Source organism: Calidris pugnax, unplaced genomic scaffold, assembly GCF_001431845.1.
Source record: "Calidris pugnax isolate Ruff unplaced genomic scaffold, ASM143184v1 scaffold8, whole genome shotgun sequence".
In the NCBI taxonomy this organism is placed as follows: domain Eukaryota; kingdom Metazoa; phylum Chordata; class Aves; order Charadriiformes; family Scolopacidae; genus Calidris; species Calidris pugnax.
Genome location: NW_015090830.1, coordinates 19,552,763 through 19,572,144, shown reverse-complemented (window position 1 = coordinate 19,572,144; position 19,382 = coordinate 19,552,763). Strand labels below are relative to the sequence as shown.

The 19,382-nt window shown below is 44.3% G+C and overlaps 1 protein-coding gene across 1 annotated transcript in view; it reads left to right on the top strand.

Moving 5' to 3' along the window:
• The window catches only part of GFOD1 (glucose-fructose oxidoreductase domain containing 1), an 87,033-nt gene extending 68,046 nt beyond the window's left edge, over positions 1–18,987 (top strand). Inside the window, exon 2 of the mRNA XM_014940984.1 lies at positions 16,028–18,987. Within this exon, the coding sequence (XP_014796470.1) occupies positions 16,028–16,947 (920 nt within the window). The 3' untranslated portion in view covers positions 16,948–18,987. The remainder of the gene's footprint in view (positions 1–16,027) is intronic.
• The last annotated feature ends 395 nt before the right edge of the window (positions 18,988–19,382 follow it).

Sequence of the window (19,382 nt, the reverse complement as noted above, 5' to 3'; positions counted from 1 at the left end):
CTGGGAGGATACAGGGCTGTCTTGGGGGGTGGAATTTTTATCCGAATCCCCATCCTGTGCCTGTGACCGAGGAGGAGGCTTAAACAAATCACTTAAATCCTGTTCTGATACCTGGTGGATCTTATCAATTTTAGTACATGTCTGTCCAATACTACATGCCGAGCAACTTTGCTTCAGTTTGCCCTTAAGTTCCCTGTTATTTTCCTGCTCGAAAGCAAATACTATGGGGTCCTGTGGCAACACCATTCCACAGTCCCTCTGCCACTCCGGATGGTTTCGGAGGGTAAAGAACATATCTGCATATGTAACTTCGTCCCATTTCCCCTCCCTCTTTAGGAAAAGCATTAACTGTAACATTGTATTATAGTCCAGAGTGCCATTAAATGGCCACTTTGCCCCATCTTCCAATTTATACAGGGGCCACCAATGGTTACAATACTTCGTAAGATTTTTCTTAGTCTCTGTTCCCTGGCCCCCCCTAATATCCCTCCAGTGTGCCAGTATACATCCTAAGGGACTTTTCTTAAGGATTTCTCCCTGAGTGTTACCCATGTTAAACTCCTCCCACACGTCCCAATTCTTTGGGATTAGATTTTTCCCCACGGACTATTTTTTTTTTTTTTTTTTTTTTATTTCAAGACAAACCAGTTCCCTGTTTCCTTGAATGGTTTTACAGACCGCTAACCCAACTGAAATCACTTCTGTAAGCTCACAGCTTGTGTTCACCTTCTTGCCTGTTGAGCCTGCTTGCAGCTCTCACACTGTTTGCATGAGCTGCCCATGTCTCGTTGGGTGCCACCTAAACTGTTGATGATCATACGTTGCTAGCAGCAGGGTGTCTTTGCAGGGTTTCTCTTCATTGTGCAGCTAGTCACTTGAGTGTACTTTGGTTTAGCCTGTGGTTACATGCCAGCCAAGGCAGAGGCAGTCACAAACAGCTTTTTCGGAGTGTTTAGGGGGTTGTTTTCAAAGCAGTTGTGCTGGAAAGAGGTTATATCAGCGAGGATAAACCAGCCTAAAAAATTGAATCATAGTGTGATGCACCAGGGTCAGAAGTAGGTGCATGAACTGAGTAGTAGTGGTGGTGTGTACAGTTTGGGCAGGTGCATGTTTACTGTATAGAATTTTTCATCTAATATTTGTGATGTGCACCTCATTCCCAGCTGACTACAAAATGTAGCAGCACATGTGTTCTTTTACTTTCGTAATATTTTGATGCAGAGGAAGAGATGCAGGGTTTGTAAAATCTGTGTAAGCCATTGATTTGCTGTGGCCAAATGAGCTGTTCCTTGTCAGCAGGGCGGTGTATTACTCCCTGTGTGCATTCGCCGTCTGTTTCAGCTGTGAAGGAAAATATGTTCCTTCAGTCACTGTTATTTTCCTTCACACTTAGAGCAGACTAGGAACACACACATGCCCTGTTAATATGAATCAGTTCATGAGCTATGACTCATTATGCTATAGTAACTTGATTTTTTGCAACAGCTATACATATCTGTGATTAACAAAGATTGCCTTGGCCAATGTTAGAGCTGTGACTAATGCCAATCGTGTTAGGCATTCATCATCCAGATTTATCTCCTTGTCAAAAGTTTTGTTAAATAAGGTTTCCTCAAAGAAACATTGTCTTGCCATCAATTTTCTCCTGGCAGATGTATTGATTGAAATAAATGCATTTTTTATGCCACTCAAGGAACTGAGTGACAGATCGTACACTGAATACAATAAATACAACCATTGTTCTTATTGTTACTGTAATTATTACTGTATTGCAATATCAACAGCAGCAGCATCTAATAATAGCAGAGACACTTCTATATACTAATAAAAAATCCTTGTCCTGTGTAAACACATTTTCAAATCACCTGAATGATTGTTTTTATGAGATAGCCCAGAAATTGCTCCTCATTCATGCCCCTCATTCCTCATGCAACCTTCTGTCAGGTTTTCCACTCCTCCTCCTAGAAATATACACATCTGTATATATTTAGACCATTTTCTGAGGAATTCAAAAGCTTTTCATCACTATGCAGTATGTGATTCACACATCTGCACATGTAATGCATCAGAAAATATTATCAGCCCCATAGAATAGCCTGTCCTAGTATTGTATTTCTCTATCATGATGTACTTATCGGGCAATAGCTTAACTCACACATACATCACCATTTTGATGTAGATGCTTTTTCTTCATCATCCCTCCCTCCTGTCCAGTCTCTGGGTACAGAAGGGTGCTTGTTGTCTCTGAAATCTAATTCTCCCCCCTTGTTTTTGTGGGTTTTTTTTTCTGCAGAAAATATGCTAGCAGGGCTCTTACAAATATTGGACTGAAGGAAAGCCTTTTAGGATGGACCTCTGAGGACTGGGGATGTTGCTGATCCCATTAGGACTTGCTGTGCAGCTCCTGGAGCCGCAGGAACTCCTCTGGGCTGCTTGCACCAGCCCCTTCCAGTGTACTCCTTTCCATCTTGTAGCGTTCTTCCTTCCCGTTGCCACTTCTCCATTCCTCCATCCACCTTCCCACTTTCCTCTGCTGCACCCCATGCCACTGCTTGTTCATCTGGAGTGACTCCAGAAACGCCCCCCATGGTCACATTGGATTCCCCCAGGAACTCCAGGAGGGAAGCAACCCTGGGTCCTCCCGATGCCCAGGTTGCCAGTCCCTTCCCACTGCTCCAGCACCCAAATGAGCTTCATATTAATGAACCTAATGAAAGAAGAACTTTTTGGTGAGACAACTGTTTGGAAATAGCGCCTTGGGGCCGGGGCATTGCCTGCTGCTAACAGCAAGGGGCCAAAATATCCTTATAATCATCATCTGCAGCTGGGCGGGCAAGGAGCCGTTTGTGGAGTTGTAGTTAAGAGGGGGTACTGCTCACTAGGTAATATTGCATACAATAGAAGAACAGATCAGAAAATCATGATTTATGTTGCTAAATATTTGTGGCTTATCATGCATGTAGCAGGGTAAACTGACTGTGTGATGGCTGTATGTCTGAGACATCTGAAGAGCCACCCCAGCTATCAAAATGTGAAACAACAGAACAGTGGCTGCATGAGCTACTGCCTTCAAATTCTGTATTTGCATACAATTTCCAAGAGGCATTCTGTTGCGTCTCTCTCCTTGGTACACATCTGCTAGAAATACAGAATAGTACCAAACTGGTTTGTTCCAGCTACATACAAAAGGGACCGTAACTGTGAAATTATCATAAAGACAGTTCTGAAACAGCAAAAATAGTGCTTTTTGCTGTTTCACAAAAATCTGCTTTTAGCTCTGCGGGTCTCCCCTGCAGTCAACAGTTCAGCACAGTTACAGCTCAGATCACTTATATTTTCTTCTGAGTTTCTTAGGGAGTGATGAATTTGGAAGGGAAAGAGAACTTCATTAGCAACCTCTGTTTTTATTCAGAGCCTTCAAGTATTGCCATCAGTGAGTGCAGACAACTGAGATTTTTTTTGAGGTCTTTGCTAAATTACAGCCTCCAAATGTTGTATCTTTTGCAATTTTGAAAGAAAGGGTTAGAAGGGAATGGTTCAAACAGCTGTAAGGGTTTCTGAAGTCATTATTACTGAAATGGGAAGAAGGAAAATACAATTCTGTATGTTTTTGCATATAGATATACACCAGAATTCGAAGAAATGGAAAGATGTTTTCTGATTATACGATGGGGTTACAGTAGTACCATCCACTAAGCCGATTCGTATTGCAAACAGATCTCTGTCTACTATAGGAATCTGCAAAATACACAGTTCTACTGGTACTCAGCTTACATCAAACATCAATTTAGCTGTAGGGAACCACACACTGGCTCCTGGCGCCTAATGTAGTTTCTGAGATGGTTTCTGTGCAAAACCATGGAGCTGACAGTGTGCAGAAGATTGTACAGCAAATTGCTGTAAATCAACTATTTAAATGAGAGCTAGTGACTTTTGATTTAAGCCATTTATTTTGACTGTGTTTTTTGATATATTCTTAAGGAAAGGTCTTTTGTCATATGGCCAAAATGACTGATTTGCAGCAAAATATAGCCTTTTAACTACTTTTTGTTTGTTGACTTGGGTACATTTATAAGAGTAGCTGTACATCTTATAAATATCTCAGCTTATTTTTTCAGTGTTACAATGGTGGAACAATGTGTATGAAATACCCCTCATTCACGTGTTAGATGATACTGTTTCTTATTTGCAAACCATGTCAAGCTGCATTAGGATGGCAACTGTGATCTGATTACAACTAATAATACATGTACTAATAATACAGGACATATCATTGCAACATGGCTTACAAGCTGTGAGCAGAACTGAGTGCCAAAGATGATTTCCCCTCTGATTCTACATAGGATCCAAAGGCAACAACAGCAGCTGTGGTGTTCAAAATCTGAGAAGAAAAATTTGCACATATTTATTTTTTGTAACCATATTAATGGTAGTGTGGATTGTCACTGATGTGCGGAACAACGACTTTACACCCTCGGAGGGTTATAAAGGAGGTGTGTTTATTCAGCGCCGGACGCACGTGGGATCCTTCCCAAAGATGTGCGTGCTGACACAGAGCAAAGTTCTGTGTTTATGGCCCTAACTAATACATATTCAACAGGTGTGACACAACGCCTATACTTATTCATTAACTCTCTCCGTTTCTCATGCAAATGAATTCTCCGCCCCCCCTGAGTCTGTGCAGTGCTTCTTGGTAGTGGTCAGCAGAGGGTCTCAGGGATGAAGTTAGTAGTCTTCCTCGCTGTGAACTTTTCACCTCTATGTCTGGTGCAGGCTCAGATCACCCTTGGAGTTCGTCCAAACCCCAGGCCTGGTCTTGGCTTTGAGCGCTCTGTGTCGTCTTCCCAAATCCCTTATTCGAGATAAGCAAGCACCTGCAAGTTTACACTACCCGTCTAAGACAGAATACTTCAAGGATACAAACAACTACTAGACACTTCAAGATTCTATGGATACAAACAACTACTAGATCCCCTTTTCAATTCCCCCCTTTTCTATAACATTAGTAAATTCTTTTACTCTACATCTTTGAAGTACTTATTAGACTCAAGTTTCTGTCTTAACCTATTTCATTTCCACTCACCGTAAGAGTTTCTTGTGTTACATGTGGAGGCACACTTAATCATAAGAACAATTATTGTGAAAAGTATAGTAAGCACTACCACTGTCATGACTAATTGCTTCACCCACTTTAAGTTTGGTAACTATGAAGTCAGTTTTTTCCACACTTCAAAGAATCCCCAACCGACGTCGTCCTGGGTTACATCATGTAGAATTCCAATCTGATCTCTTATATTCTTAATATCAGTTGCAACCCTCCCACTTTGGTCAACATATGCACAACAGCTGGTATTGATCATCGTGACCTTTTGGGGCCCCTGACACTCCAGCAAGGAGTCTCTCCGTGAGGGAGGTAGGATAAGGATTGGCCCGGGGCACAATCACCTCCCAGTTTCCAGTGGAGGTTGTCTCCGGTAGGTAAAGTGGAGACATGAAGGTTACTGTAAGGCCAGCTCCAATTTCTATATGAGATTGGTATCCCAAGGAGGGGAAGTTCCACGTTTGCCCTAGGAAGGGCTGTGCATACCCAACAGTCGGAGAGGTTAAAACTATGTACTACTGATTTAGTTATGTTTATATACGAGTTCTGATCACACATTTCTACAGATCCCCACAACACAGTGATTAAAAAGGTAAATACAATCATTCTAATTAGCACCATGTTTAATCCGGAGTTTTAAGGGTCCTGTTTGCTCTGAAGTCCATACTCCTTTAGGTGCCTTCTTTATCCTGGTGTAATGTATCCAGGTGCTGTATTCTTTGACTCGGACAGTGGTGAACGTAGCCAGGAGGACTCGATATGGACCTTCCCACTGTGGTTTCAGGGCTTTTTCTGTAAGAGACTTAATATATACATAATCTCCTGGTTTAACATCATGTACCGGCCCATCCAAACTCCTACTTCGAGTTCCCAAAACATGTTTATTAATTCTTTTCAGTTGTTTGTCCAATTTTATCATATATGAGGTCATGATCTTTTCCCCCATTTGACCCGATGAGCCCTTCTGTATTCCATAAGGTCGCCCATATAAAATTTCAAATGGGCTTAGCCCCTTTCTTGCCCTAGGCCTGGTCCTTATTCGCAACAAGGCCAAAGGCAAGGCTTGAGGCCAGGCTAAATTCGCCTCTTGGCCCAGTTTTATAATTTGCTGTTTTATTAAATGATTCATTTTCTCCACTTGCCCACTGGACTGAGGGCGATAAGGAATGTGAAGTTGCCAATCAATCCCTAAGTGTTTACTAATTTCTTGTACTACTTTAGAAATGAAGTGCGGTCCCTTGTCAGATGAGATAGTAGCTGGGACTCCAAATTGTGGTATTATCTCTTGTAATAATACCTTTGTGACCTCTCATGCTTCGTTTGTTCTTGTTGGGTAAGTCTCTGGCCATCCAGAAAAGGTGTCTTTTAATAGGTATCGATATCCCCCTTTTCTTGGAAGTTCTGAAAAATCAATTTGCCATTGTTGTCCGGGCCTGTTGCCCTTACCAATCTGGCCCATTTCGGGTCTGGGAGTTGTTTTAGGGTTGGTCTGGAGGCAAAGATCACACTGTTGTGTTACCTGTCTTACTGTAGTATATAAATTTCAGCCTATAATTTGCCTTACCAAATATTTACACAGTGCCTCAGCCCCCCAGTGTCCTTTTCTATGCTCTTTTCTTACCACATGCCATATTAGGTGAGAAGGGACAATGATCTGTCCTTGTGGGGTGGGGGCCCATCCATCCTCGTTGTAGACCCCCTCCAGGTCTTCTATAAGTTTTTGATTTTCCTTATCATAACTAGGTTTCCCTTCCAAGGAGATTTGTCCATCTGGGACTAATGCTCCTTCTGTTTTTATTTCCCGTTTGGCTGCCTCTTTTGCCTCTCTATCTGCCAATTCGTTCCCTTTTTTGGGGTCTGAGCGCACTTTCTGGTGTGCCTTAATATGTATAATTGCCACCTCTTCTGGTAATTGGACGGCTTCTAGCAATTTTAAAATTTCTTCAGCATGTTTAATGTTTTTCCCCTGGGAATTTAATAGTCCTCTTTCTTTCCATATTGCTCCGTGGGCATGCACTACTCCAAAGGCATACTTTGAGTCCGTGTAGATGTTAACGGCCTTACCTTGGGCCAACGTCAAGGTGCGAGTAAGGGCAATTATTTCTGCCTTTTGTGCTGAAGTGTTCGTGGTTAGTGGTCCTGACTCTATTACCTCTTGACTGGTGGTGACGGTGTATCCCGCATAACTTCCGGCCGCTCAGGATGTAATTGCTCCTATCTGTGAACCAGTTCTCAATAGGGCTGTCCTTGAAGTCCAGATGGCTTGAGTAAGTTGCCTCGATGGTCTGTAGACAGTCATGTTGCACCGGTTCCCCTGTGTTTCCCCTGAGAAAATAAGCTGGATTCACAATGTTAGTGACCACTATTTCTACATCATCCTGTTCAATTATTATGGCTTGATATTTTAAGACTCTTTGAGGGGAAAGCCAGTATCCCCCTTTTGCTTCTAGGACTGCTGAGACCGTGTGTGATACCAATACAGTTATGTGTTGACCCAGTGTGAATTTGCGGGCTTCTTGGATATTTAGTATCACCCCAGCAACTGCCCGTAAGCAGCTTGGCCATCCTCTGGTAGTAGTGTCTAGCTGTTTGGAAAAATAAGCTACCGCCCGTCGGTAGGGGCCCAGGTCTTCTGCTAAAATTTCTAATGCAATTTCTTGTTTTTCATGGGAAAATAAGAAGGGTTTTGTGATGTAAGGGAGGCCCTGAGCTGGGGCCGACATCAAGGCCTTTTTAAGGTGTTCAAAGGCTTGTGAGGCTTCTCCACTCCACTGTAAATTTGTCTGGTTTGTTTTTGTCAAGGCATGTAACAGCTTTACAAGCAGTCCATAATTATAGATCCATAGCCTACACCACCCAGTCATTCCCAAAAAGGTCCACAATTCCTTGATCGTTTGTGGCTTAGGTGTTTGGCATATTGCTTCTTTATGGGTTGCCCCAGAGTCCTTTGCCCAGCACTTATTTCGTATCCCAAATAAATCACCGTCTGTTGTACCACCTGGGCTTTCTTCTGGGAGACCCGGTACCCCTGAAGTCTCAAAAAGTTTAACAGACTCACCGTCCAATCCACACGGATCTCTTTAGTCTCTGTGGCTGTATCATCCACGTACTGCAATGTCTTTCCTTCTCCAGGTGGTGTCCTCCAAGCTTCAAGATCTTTTGCCAGTTGATTTCCAAATATTGTTGGGCTGTTTTTAAATCCTTGAGGCAACACCGTCCAAGTGAGCTGGGACCTCTGTCCACTCTGTGGGTTTTCCCATTTGAAAGCAAACAATTTTTGGCTATTCTCATGGAGAGGGAGGCAAAAGAAGGCGTCCTTTAAATCTAAGACAGTAAACCAGGTTAAATTTGGAGTTAGTGCTGTTAACAGGGTATATGGATTAGCCACCACGGGACAGAGATCTTCAGTTATTTTGTTTACAGCTCTTAAATCCTGGACCACCCGATATGACTCGTCAGGCTTTCAGACGGGCAATATGGGGGTACTGAAATTTGATTCACATTCTTTGAGTAACGCTATATGCAGGAATTTTTCTATTTTTGGATGGATTCCTTCCCTATCTTCCTTTCTCAAAGGATATTGTTTTATTCTTACTGGTGTTTGTCCAGTTTTAAGCTTAACCTCAATGGGTGCAGCATTCTTGGCTCTCCCGGGGAAGTCTGTAGCCCACACCCCAGGGTAAATTTGATTTAATATTGTTTCATCTATTCCCCCTTGCGCTTGTGCCATGGTTAAGGATAAGCTCATTATTTGTATGTATTGCTGATCATTCACCTCCAGAGTTATCTTGCCCTTTTCCAATTTAATTGTTGCCCCTAATTGCTCCAGTAAGTCCCATCCCAAAAGAGACATTGGAGAGTTAGGCATATATAGAAATCGGTGTATGCCCCATTGTTTACCCAATTTGTATTTTAAAGGTTCACAAAAATATGCTTTTTCTGCTTGGCCAGTGGCTCCCTTAATTGTAACAAAATCATTTCCCAAAGGTATTAAGTCCTGATTTAAAACCGATTAAGTTGCCCCAGTATCCACTAAAAACTCCACCTTTTTTCGTTCCCTAGCTTCATTATAACCAGTGGATCTGCTAGGGTAGAGTCCCCAGGTCCCCGTCAGTTCGCCTTTACGTGGGCTACCACTCCATGTTTTTGATTTTTCCTTTTTTTTCCTTGATTCTTCTGCTTTTCCGGGCATTCATTTTTCCAGTGTCCAAATCTTTTGCATAAAGCACACTGACCCCTTCCTAACCGGGGCGGACCTCCCCCCTTCTGCCTGACAACTATCACCTTTGTTTCTCTGTTACTGAACACTCCCCACGCCTCATCCAGCAGCACCTCCAGGTTTCTGCTCTCTGTGGGACGCAGCTTTTGGAGCTTGCGTTTAATATCTCCTGCAGATTGACTCAAAAACAGACAAACCAATTGCTGGATTCCTACCTCTGACTCAGGATCCAGCGACGTGCTGCGGCGCATTGCGTCTCTCAGTCGGTCCAGGAACTCAGATGGTGATTCAGAGGGGCCTTGCTTAACTGCGAATAATGCTGACCGGTTATCAGTCTTGGGAATGGCCCTTTCTATTCCCTTTGTAATCCACCCCTGATAGGCTCGCAGTCTTTCCAAATGTGCGGACCTATTCGGATCCCACTTTGGATCTTGTAAGGGGAAGTAATCTCTTTCATCCTCTCCTCTACCTTCACAGTCCTTCTCGGCCAATTCTCTAGCAACCTTTATAATCAATTGCCTTTCTGTTTCGGTCATATATTCTAATAGCAATTGTATGTCGTTCCAATCGAGGCTATGCTGTTTCATGATAAATTGGAAATGTTTAGCTACATTTATTGGATCACTTCTGTACTCCTTGGCAACCTTTTTCCATAGTTCCAAATCGGTAGTGGAAAAAGGCATTTTAATTAAGATCGTTCCTCTGTCAGGTCCTACCGCCTCTCGGAGCGGTGCCCGTACAGTTGTTGGAGCATCGTGTTTCCTAGTCTGGGAGGATACAGGGCTGTCTTGGGGGGTGGAATTTTTATCCGAATCCCCATCCTGTGCCTGTGACCGAGGAGGAGGCTTAAACAAATCACTTAAATCCTGTTCTGATACCTGGTGGATCTTATCAATTTTAGTACATGTCTGTCCAATACTACATGCCGAGCAACTTTGCTTCAGTTTGCCCTTAAGTTCCCTGTTATTTTCCTGCTCGAAAGCAAATACTATGGGGTCCTGTGGCAACACCATTCCACAGTCCCTCTGCCACTCCGGATGGTTTCGGAGGGTAAAGAACATATCTGCATATGTAACTTCGTCCCATTTCCCCTCCCTCTTTAGGAAAAGCATTAACTGTAACATTGTATTATAGTCCAGAGTGCCATTAAATGGCCACTTTGCCCCATCTTCCAATTTATACAGGGGCCACCAATGGTTACAATACTTCGTAAGATTTTTCTTAGTCTCTGTTCCCTGGCCCCCCCTAATATCCCTCCAGTGTGCCAGTATACATCCTAAGGGACTTTTCTTAAGGATTTCTCCCTGAGTGTTACCCATGTTAAACTCCTCCCACACGTCCCAATTCTTTGGGATTAGATTTTTCCCCACGGACTAGCCTTAATATACCGGCAGCGAGTATTCAGGGACCGACACCGACTCCTAGGGCGCTCTGCCCCCCCCCTCCTTCTAGATAAGCAATACCACCTTCAAAAACACTCCTTTCAAGCCCTCGATAGCAATCACTTCATTCACTTCGTCCCTCTCCGGCTGGTCTCCTCGGGGATCAGGACTCCTCACTCTCTCCACAGCTCCGCTGTGTCTCACTCCCTCAGACACTCACCCGGTCACACAGGGGCCCGTCACACACACCACACAGTGACAATAGCCAGACTCCTACACAACACAAATCCCAAACCCTTTTGCCACACTATGGATGTTACAGCAGCTGCAGATTATATAAAGAGGCACGCTTCTCCCACTTCTTACACAGTCATTAGCAGGTCCTTCCTGGCTCCCATTGCTGGGACAGAGCAATAACCCCAGACTCACTCGATCTACCCCCAAAATCACTAGCGGCCGTGCTATTGATCAGCGAGACCTTTGCCGGCCCGACCACCACAAGGAGGGTACCCCCAACCCCAGGAGAGAAAACGCCGCACGCCAGACGCCGTACGATTTACCAGCAGCCCCAGACCATGCACGACTTACAGGTCCTACCCTTAAACAGACCTCACCAGTCCGCGTTGTTGGATGGTCCTTGTCTGCTCCCGCAGCGAGCGGCTGGGAGCGGAGCTCCTCCGAGGAAAGGGCTTGGGACGTCCACTCACCAGTCGATCCTGCAGCCGAGCAGAGTGGGGCCCATCTGGGGTGCCAAAATTGACACGCGGAACAACGACTTTACAACCCTGGAGGGTTATAAAGGAGGTGTGTTTATTCAGCACCGGATGCACATGGGATCCTGCCCAAAGATGTGCGCGCCGACACAGAGCAAAGTTCTGTGTTTATGGCCCTAACTAATACATATTCAACAGGTGTGACACAAGGCCTATACATATGCATTAACTCTCCCTGCTTCTCATGCAAATGAATTCTCCGCCCCCCCCTGAGTCTGTGCAGTGCTTCTTGGTAGTGGGGGGGTAAGGATGATAGTAGGGGCTCTCAGGGATGAAGTCAGTAGTCTTCCTTGCTGTGAACTTTTCACCTCTATGTCTGGTGCAGGCTCAGATCACCCTTGGAGTTCGTCCAAACCCCAGGCCTGGTCTTGGCTGGTTTTTGGAGCTTCGGCCTCGGCTTCGAGCGCTCTGTGTTGTCTTCCCAAATCCCTTATTTGAGATAAGCAAGCACCTGCAAGGTCACACTACCCGTCTAAGACAGAATACTTCAAGGATACAAACAACTACTAGACACTTCAAGGTCTCAGACTGTTCTTTGAGTGCTGAATTCTTCTTTAGCTTTAGAAATGTACTTTTTTTGCTGACTGATTTAGCTTCATGCACCAAAACCTTATTTTGCCCTTTCTCTCACCCCCCTCCTGACCAAGAGCAATAGGTAGTGACTGCTAACTAATGAATCTTTCTGGTGCCAGTGAAGGTTTTGATCATATGCCCAGACTCCAAATAGAGCCCTTTTGGATTTTCTCGTGAATAGGAGGAGGAGAAAATACCGTACTGGGGCCTCATGTCCTGAGCTGAACAGATAGAGTCCTCGTCTTGCTTCAGTTCAATGATGAACACTTTTTTTTAATTAGTTGGAGTTTTTAACGTGAAAGTGTTTCCTTATTTAAAAGAATCAGAGCAGATGGGGAAAAAAAGCTGACATTGCAGGTTTTGGAACTGATGAAGTCTGTGGCAGTCAGAGCCGCGCTACCCTCCCTGCACTGTGGACACAGGAGGTCTGCTCGGTTTTAGGCTGGGCAGCATTGGAAAGTTACAGGGACAAAGAATCTCGGGCTTCTGGGAGCCAAGAAGCCAGGGCTGTCTGTAAAATGAAGAGCTGCAAACACCAGGCATTTCAAAATCAGGTTCCTCTAGAACCTTACTCTTCCCCTGCGTTTACTTGGAAAAAAATTGTAAATACTACTACCCTGGACTGTATCTACTCGTCACTCATTTCTGGGATGTTTGGCTTTCAAAATTATCTCCGCATCACAAGGGCTTCTTTTTTCTAAAATGAAGACTGAGGTTTCCAAATACATCACATGACTTCCTGAGAGAAATAATTACCGTGAGGTGGGTGACAAGCCATTAGCTCATGGTTACAATTTGACTTTCCAGAATAAGGTGCTAGAGAAATCTTCGCTCGAACGATAGCACCAGTGACAGTATAGGCAATTTTTTTCTATTTGCTCAGCTGCTTCTAGGGAGTTGGTTAGACATCTACGTCTTCAGAGATCAGTGTTGTCCAAAAGTGGACAGACAGGCTTAGCCCCTAATCCCAGGCCAGGAGAAGGGGGTCAGTGACTCCCCCCACAGCACCTGGGGTCAGGGCAGGCCTTTGCCTGAGACTGGGGGTTTTTCCTCACCCACTCCCCTCTCCTCTGCCTGTCGCTGCTTTGGCAAACGCCTCAAAGGGATGGTGCCTTTTTTCCTTCTCTTTCTGAGAAGGGAGCACAGGGAGGTGAGTGGAAAACGAGGTTGTTTTGATCCGCCTGTTTTCTTATTCTGGTTGCATAAACACACCAGAGTATTTCTTTAAATTAAATTAAGCGGACCTTTCATGTTCCATCCCTGCTTGGAGAAGGCTAATGTGGCTGCTTGCAGATCTGCAGCCACACAGAAGACAAAGCTCTGTGGTGTGCACAGGCTTGAGCGCTGAGCAGCGTCACGCTGAAAGAACGTGCACCGGCTTTAATAGAATATAAAAGCTTTCCGGGCACCAAGCAAAAATCTGTTTAAATCCCTGACAGGGATGAGAGCACAGCCTGCGTTGTCAGCGTATGCAGAGAGATGGGAAAGCTCTCCAAACATTTGCATTTTGGATTTGCTGTAATTAAAGGGTTTTAACCTTTCCAGAAGGGTTGAAATGGTGGAAGCAGTAAGTGTAAGACTTCACCTTTTTCCCGTCTCCATACAAACAGTTAGGGCTCTTCCCTTTTTTCTGCATGTGTGCCTGACTTACACTCATCCTAATGGCAATTTTTCTTGACTGTAAGGGATGTAAAAACCCATAAGCTTCTCTTTCCTCTTTGTAATTGTCCTTTGGTACTCAGACTGTGACAGTCCCCAAGTGTTCCCTGCCCCACTCAGTGAAGGACAGACCCCCACTGTGCCTGCTACTGAACACCCAGCAAAAAGATTGTCCCCGGCCTGCAATTCCTAAGGAAAGCAGAGCCTTTTCCTCACAAACACGTGTGCAGAGCTGCACATCTTGAGAGATTAGTGCCTGCACAGACCCCAGATAAAATGCGACGGGCGCCGGTGAGGCAGAATGATGGAAGCTGAACTGGAGCAGAAAATGATGCTTGTGAATCAGTGGTGAGCAGGTCAGATGATGGCGTAGTACGTATGGGTTTCCTGGGGGGAAAACGACTATTTCAGGTAGATTTGGCTATTGGCAAGTTTTGTCTAAGATTTCCCTTTTTTTTTTTCATAACTAATTTGTCAGACTAAAATCTTTCTGCAAAGAGTCTGTGTGACTCCAGGAGGGCTGTTACACTAGTGATCTGTATCACATGCCCATTAGAGGAATATAGGGCAGGTGGATGAATGCTTTCTCCAATATCAAACAGATGCAGGAAAAAATTATTCAGGAGCAGGAAAAGAAGTGCTGTATGGTTGAATGTGTCAACTAGGTCACCAGTAGCAGTCTGTAAAGATGAGAAAGAAAAGTGAGAAGGGAAGACCATGGCCACTGAAGAGAGGATTCCTGCCTAATATAAGAGGAAAATGAGTACGTCTCTACTCACCTGATTAAGTAGAAGGTAAATAGGACCAAGTTAAAGAAAGATCTTTCCTTTCTTGGCTGTTAACTAGATGTGACTGCCACTTCAGTGGTGACAGCCCTCCCTCCAGCTTCAGCTACTCAAATAGCAGTAGACAAAGACTGGGAATAGGCAGTGTGGATAAGCTGGTTATTGAATGTTTGGACTGTGACCCCCTTCTTCTTCCAGCCAGGCTGTTAAATATTCATGTAAGTGGGCTCAGACAGATCCCTGCCATCTGTCTGTATTTATATGACTTCATCCAAACAGCTCCGAAACATGTAAAATTTTATCCTCGCAATAGCTCTTTAAAGAAAAAGGGATTTCTCACCTATCTGAAGGGAAAAGGAATCAAAACACAAAGCGACTTAGTGAGTAACCAGATTTATTCACCCAGACTCCAGCAGACAGGCTCCAGCTTCAGCTCTTTTAAGCGCTTGGCCCAGCTACAGCCTGAGGCTGTCAAAGCAAAGATATTTAGTGCTATAAGGTATTGTGTAGCTCAGCTAATATTGCTCATTAAGCATAAAAAAAAATAAAAAATCTTTGTATGCAACTAAAAAGGAAGCTGGAGATTCTGTCAGTTTATGTGTGCATGGATACAGAATGAAAATACTTGACGAGGAGAAATCGATAATAAAACCATTATTTAGGCATCTCAGCCTGCACTGCATTCAGTTGCACACCTTGATGGCCAGATAAAACAGGACTGTCATGCAAGCTTCAGTAAACAGTGTGCCCATATGGGCAATTCCGTGAGGGAACAGATTGTCACAGCTACATTTGACCTGTTTTAGAGCAGTCGTGGCTCTCCCTTGGCACCACGGATGCGCTGTTGACATTTCAGCAGGGCTGCTTCAAAAAATAAAAAAGAGTGTCATTGTCAGAATAGTGTGGAATTTTATGAGTGAGAGGCAATTCCTACATTTTAAATCAAGCAACAAGCCCAGTACTTCTCCCTCTCTCCAGTCAGAGCCTCTTAAAGAGTTGGAACAGGAAAAATGAAGGGACAAGACCATTGAGAAGACAAGCCCAAGCTTTTCAGTGTACCTATGTTAATTGTGGTTGTGTTATTCATGTGCTTCAGGGATTTGAATCTGGAGCTCAGATTCAGCTCTCAGCAGCCCACACACAGGCAGGTTATCACAGGAGAGATGTCTGTGAGATGACTGAGTGGGGGTGGTTGGTTTTGTACTTCCTCTTAGAAGGTGGCCAAAGTGGGGGAGTGGTCCACCTTAGCTTAGCTTACTTTCTTATCTGTGCAGGCCCTCACCTTCATGCTGTTTTTAGGCATGAGTGCATTTTGAAAATATAAAGGGATGCATTTCACTGTGGTGCTCAAGAAAGTCTTATGTGCATTTTGGAAACATGCCAGAGAGGATCTTAGTGCCTTTAACACCACATCAAAATGTTTTCTTCTTTCAAGGATCTTTCTTCTTGGCTTAGTCGTAAAGAATAGCCTTGAGGCTTTCAGCTTACTCAATCAATATATTTTTGTTGATGATTTTTTTTAAACTGTTTTTCAGGCATTGGAAAAAATGTCATCTGTGACCGAACGGCGACTCCCCTGGATGCTTTTAGGATGATGACCGCGGCTCATTATTACCCAAAGCTCATGAGCATCATGGGGAATGTTCTGCGCTTCCTGCCCGCCTTCGTGAAGATGAAGCAGCTGATCCAGGAGGGTTACGTAGGGGAGCTGCTGGTGTGCGAGGTACAGGTTCACAGTGGAAGCCTGCTGGGCAAGAAGTACAACTGGAGCTGTGATGACCTGATGGGAGGTGGGGGCTTGCACTCGGTTGGCACCTACATCATCGACCTCCTGACCTTCCTCACCAGCCAGAAGGCCGTGAAGGTGCACGGGTTGCTCAAGACCTTCGTGAAGCAGACGGACCACATCAAGGGGATACGACAGATCACCAGCGATGACTTCTGTACGTTTCAGATGGTCCTGGAAGGCGGCGTGTGCTGCACGGTGACGCTCAACTTCAACGTCCCAGGGGAGTTCAAACAAGACATTATTGTGGTGGGTTCAGCAGGACGGCTGATTGTAATAGGCACTGATCTCTACGGACAGAGCAACAGCTCTCCTCAGCGGGAGCTCCTGCTGAAGGACTCCACGCCAGTCAGCAACTCCTTACTTCCAGAGAAGGCCTTCAGTGACATCCCATCCCCCTACCTCCGGGGCACCATTAAGATGGTTCAAGCTGTCCGGCAGGCATTTGAGGACCAGGACGACAGGAGGACCTGGGACGGGAGGCCCCTCACGATGGCTGCCACTTTTGACGACTGTCTGTATGCCCTGTGTGTGGTGGACACCATTAAAAAGTCAAACCAGTTGGGGGAGTGGCAGAACATTTCAATCATGACCGAGGAGCCAGAACTGAGCCCGGCATACTTAATCAGCGAAGCCATGCGGAAGAGCAGGATGTCTCTGTACTGCTAGCTCCTCTCAGCTCCTAGGAGAGAATAGGAACCCGACAGCTCTTAAAGGAAATAGTAATTCAGCCCCTGTGAAGGGCCCGGGCATGTTAGAAACAGCTGAGGATACGGTGTTTGGATCAACTAAATCTGTTGGTGGCTAAATGCCAAAGTGATAAGGTCCTTAGAAATGCCCAAAACAGATAGGAAACTTAAGAGCTGACATAAAGTAACTGTTTTAATAACAGTATTAGCTGGCTGATTGGAAAGATATATCATGGACTCATCTCCTGCTTGCAGGTGCTTTAGATTATCCAATTGTGTTTACTGTGAAAGGTTGGGAAGATCCTTTTAGATTTTCCTTACCTACCAGAGGGCTGTGAAGGTACTGTCATGTCATTAAATTTTCTGTAGTGTCTGACATGAATGGTTCCTCCCATGACAGCTGACGCCGCCGTGCTGTAGTACTACACCTCTAACCAACACACAGAATAATAGGACTTGGTGGGGAAGTCTGGTGTGATATGGAAAATCTCGGCAGCTCACTTTTCATATCGCTTGTTAGGAGCTTCTCTGTGTTGGTTTAGCTAGTTGTTTTTTGTTTTGTTTTGTTTTGTTTTATTTAAAGCACAACTAAGTAGGAAAATGTGTGGCTTTTAAAACAAAGCAGTCCTCGACCACAGTGCATATTCCCTGGTATTGGGGGAGGGAGGGTCTTCTGTGAGCCCCCAGTAAGCTTCAGTGTTAACAGCACCGGTTTGCTGATTAAAATGGGTTGTGCAGAACCTTCTTGGATGGCAAACGGCGTGACGCAGTAGTGACAGTGGGTTTTGTTATACAGCTAAACTCAGGCTAGTGTTATGAAGGTGTACACACAATTCCCTGCGTCTGGGACTGACTTTTGAGTGAATTCATCTTGTGTTTCGGTTTCAGGTGGAAAGCTGTAGAAATTCAACCCAAAACCGTAGGATGCTGAGACGGGCGGTGTTCTTTTAAACCTTTGTGAACTTGCACTTGAGAGATGCATAGTGACAATTAATTTCATATAGCTCAACCCAGAAGCTTTCACCTCCACCAAGTGGTGAGTGTGAGTGAAAAAAAAAACAAAAAGGGATGAGAAAATTTCCTGTCCATTTCCAAGAAAAAAAATTATGTAAAACCCCCACCTCTTCACCTCCTTAAAGTGGCCAGCTACTGGTACTGTAGTCATCATTCCCTGTCAGCAGTGCAGGGGTGGACAAACTCTTTTGATGTTTGTCATGTTCTTCTTTTTAATATTTTAGATTGCAGTCTTGAAATAGTATATTCTTTCGAGAATATATTCTCGAAAGAATATAGTGACAGGCACATGAATTATCCCGGTAAACAGGGATACTGCTTTTCTGCATAAAGCTGCTCCAGTGCTTATGTGTTTACAGCGCTAGGTCCTCAGATAGGAAAAAAAAAAGTAGAACACAAGCATAATAGCACTAAATTATATTAAACTTGAGAAAAACCTTTTCAGGGTTTTTTGTTAATTTTGACTAGGGGAAAGAAGATGATGGGCAGTAAATTAAAAAAGAAAATATTACCCTCTTTCTCAAGGTTACCGCATTAGTGTTGCCATTTTAGGTTAGAAAGAGAACTGCCAGAATAATTTAGATTTTTTTTAAAAAGCACTTGCTGTTTTGCTATTTTTAGGAGCGCTAAGGGCTTTTCTAGGGCTTCTCCTACAAATGACTCCGTGTGATTGCTGTGTGCTCCTGCCTGTCCTATGCCCAGTCGTAGAGCTTCATGGTTTTGATCAGGAGGGCATCAGTAGGGTGGTTCATCTCATCTGACTTTAGCCGGCTGAAAGTCAGGTGTCTTGTCCTGATGCACTGTGCAAGGGCACAGCAGTCCACGCGGAGAGACCTCTCCAAAGGCTGACTCAGGTAATCCTGAGACTCATATAGAAGGAGATGCCCATTGGAAATTCCTGTCCTCTTCCTCCTTTGCAGAGAATCTTGGCTTCTAAATTTTTAGGTGGCTAAAGTTAGGAAACTTGACTCCCACCCCAAAATTATTAATGTGTGCTCAATTTTTGATGACCTTCCTCCTTTGCAGAGAATCTTGGCTTCTAAATTTTTAGGTGGCTAAAGTTAGGAAACTTGACTCCCACCCCAAAATTAGTAATGTGTGCTCAATTTTGATGTGTGTCAATATCTGTGACCTTTCATGAAATATTCCCCAAAGTGTAATAGTGTGACTGATGAAGGAATAATGTAATACTGCAAAACCACACCCAAGTGGAGAATTGTTTCTATCCATGTTGTTTTGCCAGTTCTAGCAACTGTCTCTGGGGATGACCGCTTCTGCTAAGACCTCAGGCAAGCTTTCATGAAAGCAGCCCTTGACAAGTTTGGATGTTTTTCCTAAAGATGCATCTCTGAGAATTCCTGAGGTAGTGCCAACAGGAATTTCCCATTATAATTGTCATGG